Source organism: Aquila chrysaetos, chromosome 25 (assembly GCF_900496995.4).
Source record: "Aquila chrysaetos chrysaetos chromosome 25, bAquChr1.4, whole genome shotgun sequence".
Lineage (NCBI taxonomy): Eukaryota > Metazoa > Chordata > Aves > Accipitriformes > Accipitridae > Aquila > Aquila chrysaetos.
Window position 1 is genome coordinate 732,581 of NC_044028.1, and position 14,792 is coordinate 747,372.

A 14,792-nucleotide genomic window follows, 5' to 3' on the forward strand; every position below is an offset into this window, starting at 1 on the left:
GGGTTTTATTATTTATAAAAAAATAACTCAGGAAAACAAAGTTCCACTTCTCTGCACAGCTCTGTTGTCTTCAGCCCCAGCCTCACCATCACCTTAATAACATGCATTTGTGGCAGTGCCAGGGCTCGGTACAGCAGCTGGTGAAGGTGACGGTCACACCGCAAAGGTCCCCATGAGCCACCATGCACCACGGCAGCTTCCACCCCCTCCCTGGCAGAGCCCCAACCTCCCGCACTCCCAGTACAGAAACACAGCTCAATTAGGACCTGTTGTGCCATAAAAATGTTGGAGCATTAAATGTATTAGATAAAACTCCTTCTGCTATTAAAGCAGATCACGTCCTGGAAATCTAAGCAGTAAGCTGTGCAATTTCACCCTGCGATAGGACTGGATTAAGTTCTTCCCACAAAAGCCTCTTATTGTACGAAAAAGACCATTAGCAACCTATGAAATCAATAGGAAACACAGCCCTGGTGCTGTAAAACACCAGAATTAGCCACAGTGCCAGCAATAGGACCAATTAGGCTGGGGCCTCTTTCACAAACTCTCGCAGGAAAGAGCTTTTCTGAAATTGGAGGAGTTGTTGCAGTCCCGCTGCTGCTGCTGAGCCGCGAGCCCAGAGAGCTCTTCCTGGCAGGACCGTGCAGCCATCCAGCACGGCTCGCGGTGCAGCCCCTCCAGATAAGGAGCGGGGCAGCAGCGTGGGCAGCGGGAGCTGCCAGACACTTGTCAGGGTGATGGGGTGAGCAGCAGGAGCTGGTGGATGGAAGCCTACAAGACTGAGAAGCCCTTCTCATCCTTCTCCCGATGGTCTTCAGGGCTGTTCAGCTTTTTTTTGCTGTGAATTGGGCTGGGAGATTTTACCCTCAGCCCCTCAGATTCCCACCTGCAAACTGCCACCGCCGTTCCAAAGCCCTCCGCTCCAGGAGCCAAGCTGATTTTCCCAGGAGCCCTGAGGCCAACGGAGCAGGACCTGACGGTGTTAGCCGGCGGCAGGTGGCAGCTGCACCGATGCCATCAGGTTATCTATCGCCAGTCCCCTGCCTGCCACTGGCATAAGTGTGGGGAGCCATTTTAAGTCCCTGCTATTTTCTATTACTTTCCAAGGACATTGGGTTTATTTTTCAGTGGCTCAGTCTTGGGCAGAATTGGGTGAAATGCATCAAAGCAACAGAGAATGTTGCAAACGTCATGAAAAAATGTTTGCAAAATGGGATTTTCCTCAATTTCTGCAAAGTAGGTTCATTTGCTGTAATTCCCTAAGTCAACGAGCACGGAAACCGGTGTGGTGGAGACAGACGTTATTCTGGTGAGTAGCTCCCGCCTTCCCTCTCATCCTCACAGCTCTGCAAATCCCGCTCGGCTCCTGATCCCAAGCCCATGTGCCCGGGGAGCTGCCCCGGGGAAGCCACCCAGGCTGCGGCCGTCCTTCAGCCGCAGCCACGGCGGCGCTGCCGGGCAGAGCCGCGCTGCAGGCTGCTGTCGCCCAGGGCGGGCGCTGGGATCCGGGGGGACGAGCGGATGCCCCCGGAGGGGACTTCGCCCCAGCTAAACCCCAGGGCACTGGGGCGGTGGGGGGATCCTGGCCGGGCTCGGGGCTGGGAGGCACTCGCAGCAGGGAGGGGAGCGGGACCGGGAGCGTCACCTTGGCTCAGAGCTGCACCCAGCCGCAAGCACGGGGGGATGCACCGGCCCCCAGTCGAGCGGCGCATCCTCTGGGGCTGCCCAAGGACTCACGTGTCTCCTGGTGAACACGGCCCCGCCAGCGCTGAGGGGCACAGCAGCATCAGCTTGCAGCAGACCAGGGGTGCACTCGGGAACGTGCCCCCCTCTCAGCCGCGGCCTCTGGCAGATGGACGCCCCGGCCACCCCCAGGCAGCCGGCGGAGGGAGAACTCGACCATCAGAGCTGGTCCCACCGCTCCCGGCACGACCCGCAGCCAAACCCACGTGCACCGGCAGAGATGATTGGACCATCACATCGGATTAGGTCCTCTGCTCCTCAGACTGACATCTAAGATTATTTGTAATTAGGATTAAAAGACGAAGTAAGAGAAGAAACAGAATTGAAAATGGGCTTTCGGTAATTAAGAGCACTGCTTTCTCTGCCGTCGCGGGGCCGGGCCTCCACCAGTGCCCATGCATGGCTCCGTTGTTGGTGTAACGGGGGCTGGCAGGAGGAGGAGACCCCTCGCCAACTGCACTCAGAGCCTCCAGCTCTGGTGACAAGTATTTAAATATTAAACGATCCCTTAAAGCGCATGAGAGGCTTGAAGCTGAATCATCACAGAAAGTAATAGGCTGCGAAGAAGGGAATGAAAGGACAATCATGCGAGCGGCTCTTTGCCGGAGACGCATCTCGGAGCAGCCGGCGCAGAGACTCCTGCTCTCGAGAACGCACAAACCTACCGGGCTCTGCCAGCGTGTTTGCACAGCAGTAATTTAATAGAAACCAATCATGCAAAACAGACACAGTATGAGTTTGGGGATTCATTTCCATATATTACACTGTTCTTTATTGTTTTCCCAGCCCCAGCCTGAATGGCAGCGGCAGCCGGAGAAAGCGCCAGGCTGGCAGAAAAAGCCAGTGCCCAAGCCAGCCCCAGCCCCAGCAAGCAGTGACATTCCTGCTCTCCGGCTTAGGGGGGGCTGCAAGTTCCCCAGAAAGCGTCATCACGCCACTGGGGCCTCCCAAACTCATCATTCCCTGGCATGGGGCAGGCTGGGGGGGGGAGCGGTGCTGGTGGGAAGGGGCCGGCAGTGCCCGGTCCCAGCCCTCGCTCCCTGCCTGAGCCGACATCTCCTGCCACCCGGCCCCACCGGCACCAGTGCTTGCGGTGTCCTGCTGGGCAGAGCTGCCCCTCGGGTCCCTGCCAGGGTGAGCGAAGGCTTTCGCGGCAGCTCCCGAACCCCTCCTGTCAGCTTGGGCGACGGCCTTTGAGAGGGATGAAGATTTCAAGCCGAGGCTAACTGAAGGCTGAGAATTGCTCCTTGTGATTCACGGCTGGCAGGGAAGTAACAACAGCCCTGCATGCCACGCCGCCTTCCAATGGGGTCGCACATCACACCAGGATTGTGACAAACCCCACGCAGAGAGGAAAGCCTGTCCGGCAGGAAGGAAAATCCTCCTGCGGCCACCTCGCATCCCCAGCATGTTACCAGCTATCCTGGGAACGCTGTGCACCGGCTTCACACTGACCTCTTTGCATTTACTCCCCCTCGCTTTCCACAGCCCACAGCCTCACCTGGTCCTCTCTTCCTGCAGCACCTCTCGGGCAACAGCCATTGCCCCCAGGGCCAGTACTTCTGGGTGAAGGCTAACGGAAAGGTTCTTCAGCCATCGCCGTGCTGGAAAGCCTCGGTACCGAGCAGCCCGGCAGGGACCGAGGCAGCTGGGGAGAGCTGGGTCTCGCTAGCGTGCAGGTACGATGGCACAGCGCGGCTGCGCAGGACAGCCTGTGCCACCACAGCACGATGCCGGGCTGCACACACCATCCCGTTGGCTTGCTCCAGGCACCCGTCACCCTGGTGTCAGGCCTGGGCAGCAGCGCTTTGCCAACCTCTGCCCCACGGTGCCTGTACTGCGGGTGCCGGTGCAGCGCAGCAGGGCTGTGAGTCGCAGGGGTGTCGTGCACCCTGAAGTCGCTCAGCAAACGCCGCTGCCCCGCGCAGCAGCCTTGCAGCAGCAGCAGCGGGGAGAGGGTTCCTCACCTGCAGGCAGCAGGCAGCACCTCACGCAATTCCTCCTCCCCGGCTGCACCTCCGCTCAGCAGTCCTTTGCCACCCCGACTAATTGCTGTTCACATACCCTAATAGTGCACTCAAAGGGCTCAGCCGGGAGGCGGTGGTCTGACATGAAAAGCAACCTGGGGAGTTGGATGTAATATTCATATGGTGCCTCGTCTCGGCGCTTGATGTGCTGGTGCAGCAGGCTGGCTCCTTGTGTGCGGGCAGGGATAACCCGCCTCCCCCATCCCCAAATCCCTGGGGAGCCTGTGCCCAGCCCAGCCCCAGCATTGCAGTCCCCAAAGAGCTGCCGGGTCCTGCCCCCACCCCTGCCCCTGCCCGTGCAGGGTCTGAAAACCAGACCGAGCGGCTGCCCCGGGGACCCCGCTGCACCGCTCGGTCAGCTTCCCCTGGGAGTGCCTGGATTTTATGGAAACATGATTAAAAAATACTGTCACTTCAGGGAAAAAGGGAATGCATCTGGAAGAAACTTTATGGGAGGAATTTCTAACAGGTTTAACATTTACCCAGTTTCATACCTTCTTTAGCCCTTTTGGGAGAGCTTAATTTCCTGTGAAATTCAGGTTGCAAATGAGTTTGGCTGCTCAGCCAGCCAGGAAAGTGGCTCAAATAAGTGATCTCCCTCCAACTGACCAAGAGCACTGGCCCGCAGGAACACTGTGCAATGGGATGTGAGCACTGGAGCCCTGACAGCCTGATAAATGCCAGGTAAATTTTGATTATAATATTTAAAACCTCACAGAGTACATGAGAATCCATCCAACACCAGCACAAAAAGGAAAACATTTCCCTCACCGCTCCAGACAGGACATCTTTGCTTTGCTGACAGTTCCCCTAATTTAATTATCCTTCCTTCAGCAACTTCTTATTGCCATTTCCCAGGAGGTAACGTTCTTTGGAGGATGTTTTTAGGGGCTCTGTTTTCAGTGGTTCAAATTTAATTGCAATTCACTGTCATCTGAATACGGGACAGGGAGATGCATGGCCAGCCAGGACCACGGGCACCTGGACGGGTGGGAAATGGCTCCTCTGGAGCTGCCGGGGCTGGATTTCAGCCTGGGCTCCTGCTCCTGGTGGGGGATGCACCTGGTGGGGCCACCCCCTCAGTCCCACGGTAGAGACGTCTCCTGGGAAGCAGGCTGGGGGCTCCAGGCACTGCCCTCATGAGCGGTCATCCAGCGTCCCTCTGCTGTCAGACAGGTGAGGGGAAGGGACAAGGGACGGGACCCCTGCCAGCCCCGTCTCAGCCGTGCCGGTGATCTCCCTGGCTAACAGCTCAGAGCCGGGGATGCCACCCTCCCGCAGCCGCACTCCCCCCCAGGGCGATGGAGGTCCCTGCTCCAGACCGGGGCCAGTGCTGTGCTTTGTGTCTGACGCAGGAAACATAGCGTGATGCGCAACATTGAAAGCGAGCTGGTGGCTGCCAGCAGCTCCTGCAGCTCTAGCGTGGCTATTTGTGGGGGTTACAGGCCCACCCAGCAGACCTCCAGCAGCACGACAGCGAGACGCTGCAGGTACAACTGCACGTGAACGTGCAGCACGTGGGTGCCCCGAAGCTGTCACTGCTGTGCGGTGATGCACCGCACACCCCAAAGCTGGATGTGCCAGGGACAGCGGGCACCTGACATCGGCCCCTCGGGCCGGCAGGGAGCTGCAGACTTGGTGCTCCTGCCAGCGGCGAGGTGGCCAGGCTGCTGCTCGCCCACCTGCCTGGCAGCGGCTGCTCCTTTGCCCAGCACCGCTCTGCACCCACCTCCTGCTGCGGCGCAGGCGGTGCCCAGCGTCCTAGCACGCCAGCTGTGGTGAGGCTGCCAGGACAGCGGCCTTGAAAGGGAATTTCTAACGACCCCTGCCAAGGGTAATTCGCGGCCCCATAACAAACAGATGCAAATACACGAGCAAGAAGGAAAAGTCCCTTGGATTTTTAAAACATTCAGTAACAGCAAGTGAGGGCGATACATTATTTAAAGGCTATTCCAAGGAAAGAAAATAATTTCAGCTTAGTTAGCTTTTTAGGACAGCCTAAGTAGGGAGCAGGGACAGCAGAGCTGCAAGCAGCAGGGCGGGCGGTGGAGCAGGGAGATGCACAGAGCCTGCGGCCAACAGGCACCCGGCACCGGGCTGCTCGGCCACGCCAGCACAAGGCACCACAGGGCTGCCAGGTCCCTGAATGCTGAGATGGCTTCTCCGAAGTCCCAGCCCCCCAGGCTGCTGCGTGAAGGTGGGTCTGGCCCAGCATGGGTGCTGGTGGCTCCGGCCAGAGCAAGCGGGGGACAAGGGGACAGAGCACCCAGCATGAAGCATCCCCAGGGCCACCTCCATGCAAGGGTGCCAGCAGCATGCCAACCAGTGGCGTGAGAAACTGGCGGTGATGGACGAGAACAAGGCGTAATGGGCACTGCAGTGCAGGAGCGCACTGATGAATTAGGTGTCACTGGGTTTAATCCAGAGTCATTAGCCATGCTGAACACTCACATATCATTTGTTAAACTAATGGATTGCTGGAGGTCATTGGGTAATAAGAAAGGGAGAGAAGGGTTATTAGTTTTTATCAGACATTAATTGGCCAAAATCGATTACTTATTTGGCATTTGCAGTGTATTAGGGGTGTTCGCCCCCAGAAGCACCCTGGCTGGCAGAGCAGAAGGGCAGCAGCAGCTCTGTGGTGGGCACCACAGCATCGCCCGGGCACGGGTCGGCAACTCTGGCTGCAGCGTGGCTCCGTCCCAGGGTGGACACTGGGCCAGATGCCGTCACGAGCAGCTCCCATTCACACACTTCCCATCAGCTTGTCCCAGGCTGCAGGACTGGGGAGCAGCGGGGGTACCCCATACCCATGCAGGTGCCCCATGCCCAAGGTGCAGCCTGCACCCAGGGCTGTGTCTTGCCCCAGGGCAGCGCCGCAGGCAGCAGCTCCTGCAGCTCCTCCACCTCCGCGGGCAACGCTCGATGTGGCAGGGAGCGGCAGAAATGATCTGGGAACCGCTTGGGTGATACCACATTTATCTAACAAGCTTCCAAATGAAAACTAGCATTTGGACTTATTGCATTCTGGCTTAAAATTTGATTACATTTTTCTACAGCTGTAAATCTGCCTTCCTTTCTGCAACATTATTATTAAAGCCAGTATTGAATTGGTGGTGTGATACGTAAAATTTCAATCCTGGCTTTGACATTCCAGGAAGTTAAAAACCAATTACAGTGTGTGCTTTGCCTCGGGACAGAATGAATCATTGAACACAGCCACTTCACCAAGAGAAATTAAAGGTTGAAGCAGCAACATGGGGAAGGTATTAAGTTAAAAATCAAAGGTCAATTAAAGTAAAACTGAGTCTATTTTATTTTTAATATTTTGCTTACATTTTCATTCCTTTCTGATGAACAAGGAGGCAAAATAAACCTGCACTTTTATTTATTTGCCAGGTAATAAATCTGGGCTGAAGTTGGTTTCAGGAGCTAAGAGGAAACATTCAGGTGATAAAACTCCCAACCCAATAACCAGCATTAATCTCGCCAGCATAGCAATGGGGCAAAACGCACGCCGTTCCTGCACCAACGGCAGCCGCCACACGGCAGCGAGGGTCCCGCCTCGCCTTCACCTGCGACCACCAAGCCACTGCAGCCGCTCACACAGTGAAGCGAGGGGCACACACGGAAGATGCCCAGCACTCAGGGGACACGTGCCCCCGTCACCATCACCCCAAGCCCACGAAGCCTCACTTGGCCCCAGAGCTTGGCTATGCCACGCCAGGACGGGCAGCACTGACTGCAAAACGCGTGAAAGAAGGTCAAAGTCGGCACTGAGGTGTGCAAAGAGCCATGCGTCCCGCAGCCAGCACCTCCCTCAGGGATGCTGAGCCCAGTGCGATATGCAGGGCGGGGAGGGGGGGGGCAGCAGGTCTTGGTGAAACCAGGCGGCACGGCACCTTCTGCTGCTCTAGCTTTGCAGGAGCAGCGGGGGACAACCCCACACATCCATGGGAGACACCCTGTGCTGTGGGTCCTCTGCAGAAGGGAGCAGCTGGGGCACGGGGCCAGGCACAGCATCACAGCACATGTCACACCATGCAGCGTCACACCACGACAGCATCACACCATGCAGCGTCTCCCTGCATGCTCACAGACCTGTTCTGGGCTCCAAGGGGCACCCAGGGTAAGCTTTAAGCCCTGAAGCCCCTGCCTGCTCTTTTCCAAACGCGAGGGGGGCGACAACTCTCCATCCCCTCGCATCTCACGCCAGTGAGATCCCCGTGCCCCCCAGCAAGAGCAGAGCAAGGCCTTTTCCAGCAGCCGATCCGACGGCCGCGGGGAAGGCTGGCACCAGCCCCGGCTGTGGCTTCGCCAGCCCATGGCAGACCCACTGCGGGTGCCCAGGCCCGGGCGCGCTGCTCAGCCCCACTGTGCATCCCTGAACGATGGAGCCAGCACCCACCGGAGCTGCAGGCAACACAGGCCACCGGTACACACACACACAATCCCCCCAGCACGGTGTGTGGAGAGCACGAAGGGGGCAGCCCCTCTGCAGCCCCCCAGGCAGGGATGGAGCACCTCGGCCCCCAGCCAGGCGAGCTCCCGCAGGGCTGCCACCCACCACGGCACCGACCTGCCGGGCAGCCCCCCCCTCCCCAGCCTGCCTCGGCAGCATGCGGTACGACCAGCCCCACCGTATGAATTGCTTCATCAATAAAGCAAGCAGACGTCTCCTGCACTCCTTGGAGCAGAGGGAGCCCTGAGAGATGATATCACAGCCCATGAACTCATCCAGTGGCAGGAGTGAATCAGCATCACCCTCCGCTCTTAACCAGGCACGACGTGAGCTCCGGTTCAATGGGCTGAAGCTTCCAAAGGCAGCGCAGGGGCAGGATCGGTGCCGGCACGGTACAGGACCCCACCACGGCAGATATTTACCGACGTCATTAGAGCAGCGAGCGGGGAGGCTGGTTATCTCCTGAGCTGTGGCAGAAGCTGTTGACCCCTCCTGTAAAACAAAAGATAAGTTGTACTTTCCGTTTTCTGTAGCAGTATGTCATTTGCAGATGCCTTTTACGCATGGACTTTAATAGATAATCCATACCCTTGAAGTGGAGTATATCATCTGCTCGTTACCAATGATAAATCATTTGCAAAATATTAAAATGCTTAAAGACTGTCATATGGGCTTCATGAATTGCTTTGCAACACACACACTTCTGCCTATTAAAGGAGAAAATGTATTCATCGCAGACCCAGGCAGAGCTATCAAACTCTGCTTTATTTACAGTCTGGAGTACAAAGCTATCGGAGAGGCGCAGCGGTGGAGGGAAAACCACCTCCTGGGCCCGCCATTACCGCCTTTCTAGATAATCTGACCCCGGCTATGGAAACTCATTAAGGTCGTTAGGAAATGCGCCAGTTCTCCAGGGAGCCGGCTTCTTTTAGATTAAAAAAGGGAGCAAGAGCGCATGCGACTGCTGCTAACTGTGCGGTTTATTCACATCTATACAAGTGTGCTAACCGCAGGGAAAGAGTAATCTAATATATTCTCGGACAATTTAAACTCATTTCAATAAAAAAAGAATTAGACAGAAGCAAATGGCAGGGAGAGCAGATGTTACAGTATTGGCGACACCCAGAAGAACAAGCCGATAGCGCTGTGTTACGCAGAGACGGCGCTTTCAGCCCCGGGCGCGGGCTGGGAGGAAAGGCACGGGAGGGCTGGGAGTAAAGGGATGCCCAGGGAGTGACGCGGCCCCGGAGCAGGAGCTGGGCTGCCAGCGCTGGATGCCACCGTGCCGCCTGCTCCCAGGAGAGCACGGCCACCAGCAGCTCCCAGGGACCCCACGCCCCCGCCAAGCCTGCAGGGACACACCAGCGGGCTGATGACCCACGGGTCTGGGAATCCACAACCAGCCTCAACCTGCAAAGCCACTGGCGCTCATCAATGGAGGAGAGTGGCAAAGGGGCTGGGGGAGCTGGAGCCAGGACAAGTGAAAGGGCTTGGAGGCTTCCCAGCATCAAAGCCCTCCGCTCACAGCAGCATCCCCCCATCCCCTGCCATCCCCATCCCTGCCCACCAGCTCCTCGTCATCCACAGCAATAAGCCCAAGCTCCAGGCAGGGGCGTGCAGCCAGAGGCACATTAGGGACCCAGGCCCTACGGCATCTGGGGCCAGGACGCCCTAGCCGGACCCTCAGCCACCAAGGAAAGGGGCACGGGAGATGCCCGGGTTATCCCCCGACCAGGGGTTCCTGCAAACGCTCTAGCTTGTTTGGTAAATAACGACTTCACTATAAATATTCCATAAGCCCAGGAACTGCAGTACATTAAAAAATGATAAGGTCCCTGCTTTCCAAGCAGCCACTCCTCTGCACCGGGGCCTGGAAGAAGTGTTTAAAATCAGATGTCAGCTAGGGCCGACAGAAGAATTTGTCGTGGGGCTGATGAATAGTTTGAGAAATATTCAATACCTTCAGGAAGGATCAATTTATCACAGTTTAGCTCAGACCGAGTGGAAACACACAGCCATCCACACTGCATTCGTGTATTAAGAAATTCAGGTCATTATGTTAGACATGCAGTTTCTTACTATTTTTTCACTGGATGAAACTAATGTGGAAAAAGGGCCATGCGGTGCCTTGATAAATTGCTCCAGCAGCCAACGATGTGCTTGTTTCCCCAATTTAAACATCTCCAGAAGAGGCGGCAGGACTAGCACCAACACAGCGAGCGCTCCCAGCTGGGTGGGAGCCTCAGAAATGGCCTCAACGAGTGAGCAAACCCCAGAAGCTGCAAAATCATTTCCTTTGTGGCAGTGGCCAGTCTCTGCTCCCCATGCTTGCAGCCGTCACCCCACACCACAGGGCAGACCCTGGGATGCCGCTCAGCCCCCAGCAGCAGCAGGGTGCGGAGCGGCGTGGGTCAGTGGCAGTGCGAGCAGCCCTGGGGGCTCACGGGGACCGGGTCCCTCACCTGGGCAGCCAGTGTCCCAGGCGGCACGGGCAGGACAAGCCCTGCAGGGTGCTCGAGGTCTTCCATCTCCAGGGCAATTAAGCACCACCAGCTCCAAGCTGCCAGCCAGCCCTCCGTCGGGAAGAGCCTTAACACCGAGGGCATTACAGCCTTCGCAAACTGACGTAGAGGTTTTGTAGGTGCAAAAACTGAGCTGCCACCTCCGGGGCCATGAAGGCACAGCAAGCTCCCAAGGGCTGGCACGGTGAGGAGTGCACCTCATCAGCACAACACCACGCTCAGGTGTTAATGGGAGATATCATCAGATATCATCAGGCTCCTCTCTGCATATGACAAAAACCTGCACATAGGATTCCCCCTGGCAGATGGAGAGAGCGATTTCATCAGCGACCCAACCCTACAGCTGCCCCAGTTCACCATCAAATAAAAGCTGTGAGTGTCCACCAGCCAGGCAAGGTTTCATGAGCACTCTCAGGACTTGCTGTTGGCCTCAAAGCTTTCAATTAGGTACATATGTATTTATGAAATATTATGACAATTGAAAGCCCGTTAAGTGTTACAGTAAAAATCCCTATGTGCAAAACGACCAGGGCATGAGCACGGCCTTAACTGCTAAATCCATTTGGTAATCAGGTTAGGCTGCCAGCAAGAGGCTGGTGTCAGCAGTTTTTATTAAAAGCTGGGTTTTTGCTATAAGAGGTACTAGTTTTATGTTACCATAAATTGTCAACAGTTGGTCAGATCCCCACAGAGAAAGGATCGATACACAGCAGAGAGGAAAAAGTGCTGAGAAAGGAAAAGCGATACTCTAATTAGAACAAAATTTAAGAGTCCAGGGGTATGGATGACAGTGCCTAATATGTTATAATTTATTGACGGCCTCCAAAGATTGGGTTTTGTTCTGGCTCTCAGAGGCAGCCGGGTGTTAATAAATATCCCAACAGACAGCAGCTGCCTGCAGGCAGCGAGCAGGCAGCTCCTCGCACATCGATCCTCCGCACCCTCAGCCTCCTCAATCGGCACAACCAGCAACTGTCCTTGCACAGCACAGCCACCACCGGGTCGGGTCCTCCAGCCAAACAAGTGGTTTTCTTGGCTCCTCTGGTTTGCGTATCAGCTGGGGGGTCTGCTAGTGCCCCCCAAGCCAGCGGCAGGCAAGCTGCAGCCCTGTGGGACGAGTGCTTCGCCAGCCCCAAGACCAGGCTCCCGGGACACGGGGACAAGGCAGAAAGCCTGGCCCCCCCCCCGAGCCAGCACTCCCCGGGGACACCCCCACCTCCCCAGGGTGTCAGAAGTCTGTGACTCGTTTTGTAGTAATCTAATCCTGGCTTAGAACAGCGGTAATCCCGGCCGAGGACCCAAACATCTGTGAGCCCCAGCTCTGTGCCCAGATGCAGCCTCCCCTCCTGACCCAGATTTAATAACCGCTCGAGCCCTAACCTGCCCTCGCTTCATTTCACAGCACATGAAGCACCTGCCATCGGACCCTCATAAACAAGGAGGCAATAAAATTTAATCACTTGAAGATCAAAGTTCTCAAGTGTTTTCCAATCGTCCTCTTGCCATCCTCCCAGCTAGGTTAGGGGAACTGCAGCAGGCTCTCTATTTAATAAGGGGCCATAAAAACCCGGCTGGATTGGAAAAATATTGGCAAATATAATAAACAAAAATATATTAACACTAATTCTGCGAAGCCTTTGGCTATATTAATATCTCTTTAATGTAATCACCTATAAATAAGTGATGACCCTATGATTTTATGACATCTGTCATCCTCATTTCCATACAAGACATGAAGTAATTAATCTCTCTGGTATGCAATAAAAGGATGGGAGTTGTATGCCGTGACTGCCCAGTGTAGCCACCAGCTCCTCCACCCAACGCCCGTGGGCCACCCCGGGGGGCTCAGCTCCAGCTCACCATTCCCAGTGGGATGGATGGAAACATGGACCAAAACTGCACACACGGCTGTATGGCGGGGGCTGGCAGTGCCCACGCGTCCCCCCAGGTCCCAGGGACATGCTGTGGCAGGGGGCAACGCAGCATGGCTTTTGGAAAACAAACTAACTTCAATATTTTTATAATTGCAGCTGGGTGATGGGAGATCAGCACCAGCTGGTAACACATCTGTGACTTGGGGACGAAGGGGGGATTCATGGATGGCCCCTGCCTGTCCTGGGCGGTAAGCACCGCAGCACGCACACACTGACAACCAACACATCACTTCAAAGCTTACTGCTGTCCGAGACACAGTGCCCCACGCCAACGGCACCCTGCCCACCTTGCTGTGCCCTTTGGCCACTGGATGGGCAAGATGAAGCCCAGAGCCCCAGCCACATCCCCCAACCCCACAGCGTGGGAGGGCTGGCAAACTGGTTTCTCAGTGCTGGGACTGGTCCTGTCGCAGGAAGAGCCAGGGTCCCCTCAAGTTGCTGCCGTGCTCCCTGCCGGGGACACCAGACTTGGGCTTGGCAGTCAGACCCAGGGGACCGCAGATGGGCAGGAAGCAGCGTGTGCCCCACGTCCCGAGCTGGGAAACGCACCAGCCGGGGAGCAGGGGCAGATCCCAGGCTGTAACAGCCCCCCAGGAATCCCTGTGCCCCCAGGCTGGGGTGGGAGCAGCGGCCCCCAGCGCCCTGCCCTGAGGCACAGGGGCAGATGCACCGTCTGCCCCCCAGCCCTCCCTGGAAGCGGTCATCGGTGCCTCGACACCCCAGGGATGCGCAGCCGGGGACCCCTCGGGCCACGGCTATGCAGCTCTCGGAGCTGGGCCGTGGTTCTAGCACTGGCTGCTGGAAGACCACGGCAATCACAGGCACCAGAGCGCTCAGTGCGATCAGGAGAAAGGCAGAGTAGTCCCTTAGATGTGTATTTTTCACTTTAGCTGGAGCTCCGCTATCAGGGGAGGTGCTGGGCTCCCAGCCAGGCTCCCGCCAGCTCAGCATCGCAGGGACGATCCCCGTGGCACGATCCCGCTGGCTTCCTTTGAAGGGACGGCAACTCCACAGCCCTCCAGCCAGCGCTCCAGGGCAAAGCTGCCCCTTCCCTTTCTGTCCAGAGAACTGGAGATTACCAATGCACCATGGTGCAGCTTACTGCTGTCCCCAGGGCTGGAGAGATGACAATATTCTACAGCCCTGAGACAGAAAGGCAACAAGATTTATAAGGAAAAAGCAGCTATTGCAGGCATAAGGAGGCTGGGCTGAGGCTCCTCTTCCCACCAAAAATATATTGCAGAACTGCCTCACCCCAGAACTGGCCAGAATAAAGCAGAAGAGACTCTCCACCTTATCCCCACCTACACCTGCCCTTGCTGACTCCTGGAGTAGGTCAACCCCACAAGCAGCAGCTTGCAAACAAATCCAATTAAGGGGAAATGCCCAACCATCCTGCCCCACACCCCGCAGAACTGACCATTTGCTGTAGCAATATAGCAAAGGTGACAACCAAATAGCAGCAGCCAGCCACAACTCCACAACGACAGTCATCTCTCTGCAACCCCACATGAGAGCCCCACTGCCAAGGACAGGAGCCCGGATAGCACAGCGTGTGCCAAGCCTTGCCCCAACCGTGCTCTCGGCCAACAGGACCTGCCCAGCCAGACCAAAGCAGCCCCAGTATCGATGCCAAACCTCCAAGGCTGCTCCTCCGGCTGGAGCACTGCTTTTGTGTGTTTGGGCACATATGAGATGCTGCATCTCAAAAGTGGGAAGACAAAAATATGCACACAGGAGGGAGGAGAGAGGAGAAGGAAAAAAAACCCTTGAGAATCAAAAATTGCATTTAAAGGCAAGTTTGTGAAGCACAAGCAGCAGCCCTTACTACACCGATCTGATGGCCCACTCAAGCAGGAAGATCAGAGTTCACAGTGGAAATGCCCCCAGGCAGCTCCAGCCACAAAGTCTTCCATTTTTTCCACCTGTTCTTCAGCCAAGATGACAAATTGGATTGCTAAAGCATTTTGCACCCCATTTGCCCTCCAGACCAGAGCCCAGGCAGCCCAGCAGCCACAGGGATGGTTGCCCAGCCATGCCTGCAGCAGCCGCAGCTGGAGCAGCTCGCCCAGCCGTGCCTGCAGCAGCCGCAGCTGGAGCAGCT

General features: G+C 56.4%; 2 protein-coding genes across 3 annotated transcripts in view; one reads left to right on the forward strand and one right to left on the reverse strand.

Annotated features, from left to right (window-relative positions):
• The first annotated feature begins 727 nt into the window (after positions 1–727).
• On the forward strand, positions 728–2,160 carry LOC121232605 (basic salivary proline-rich protein 4-like). Its single transcript, XM_041120157.1, has 2 exons — positions 728–1,236; positions 1,345–2,160. Exons 1-2 carry the CDS (start codon positions 1,192–1,194, stop codon positions 1,987–1,989), a joined length of 690 nt encoding a protein of 229 aa, XP_040976091.1. The 5' UTR covers positions 728–1,191; the 3' UTR covers positions 1,990–2,160.
• A 3,488-nt stretch (positions 2,161–5,648) lies between these two features.
• Positions 5,649–14,792, reverse strand: part of USP31 (ubiquitin specific peptidase 31) — a 47,038-nt gene continuing 37,894 nt past the window's right edge. For both annotated transcript variants that reach the window (XR_005931419.1, XM_041120156.1), the window contains one exon: positions 5,649–8,724. The gene's annotated coding sequence lies outside the window, so the exon portion shown is untranslated. The remainder of the gene's footprint in view (positions 8,725–14,792) is intronic.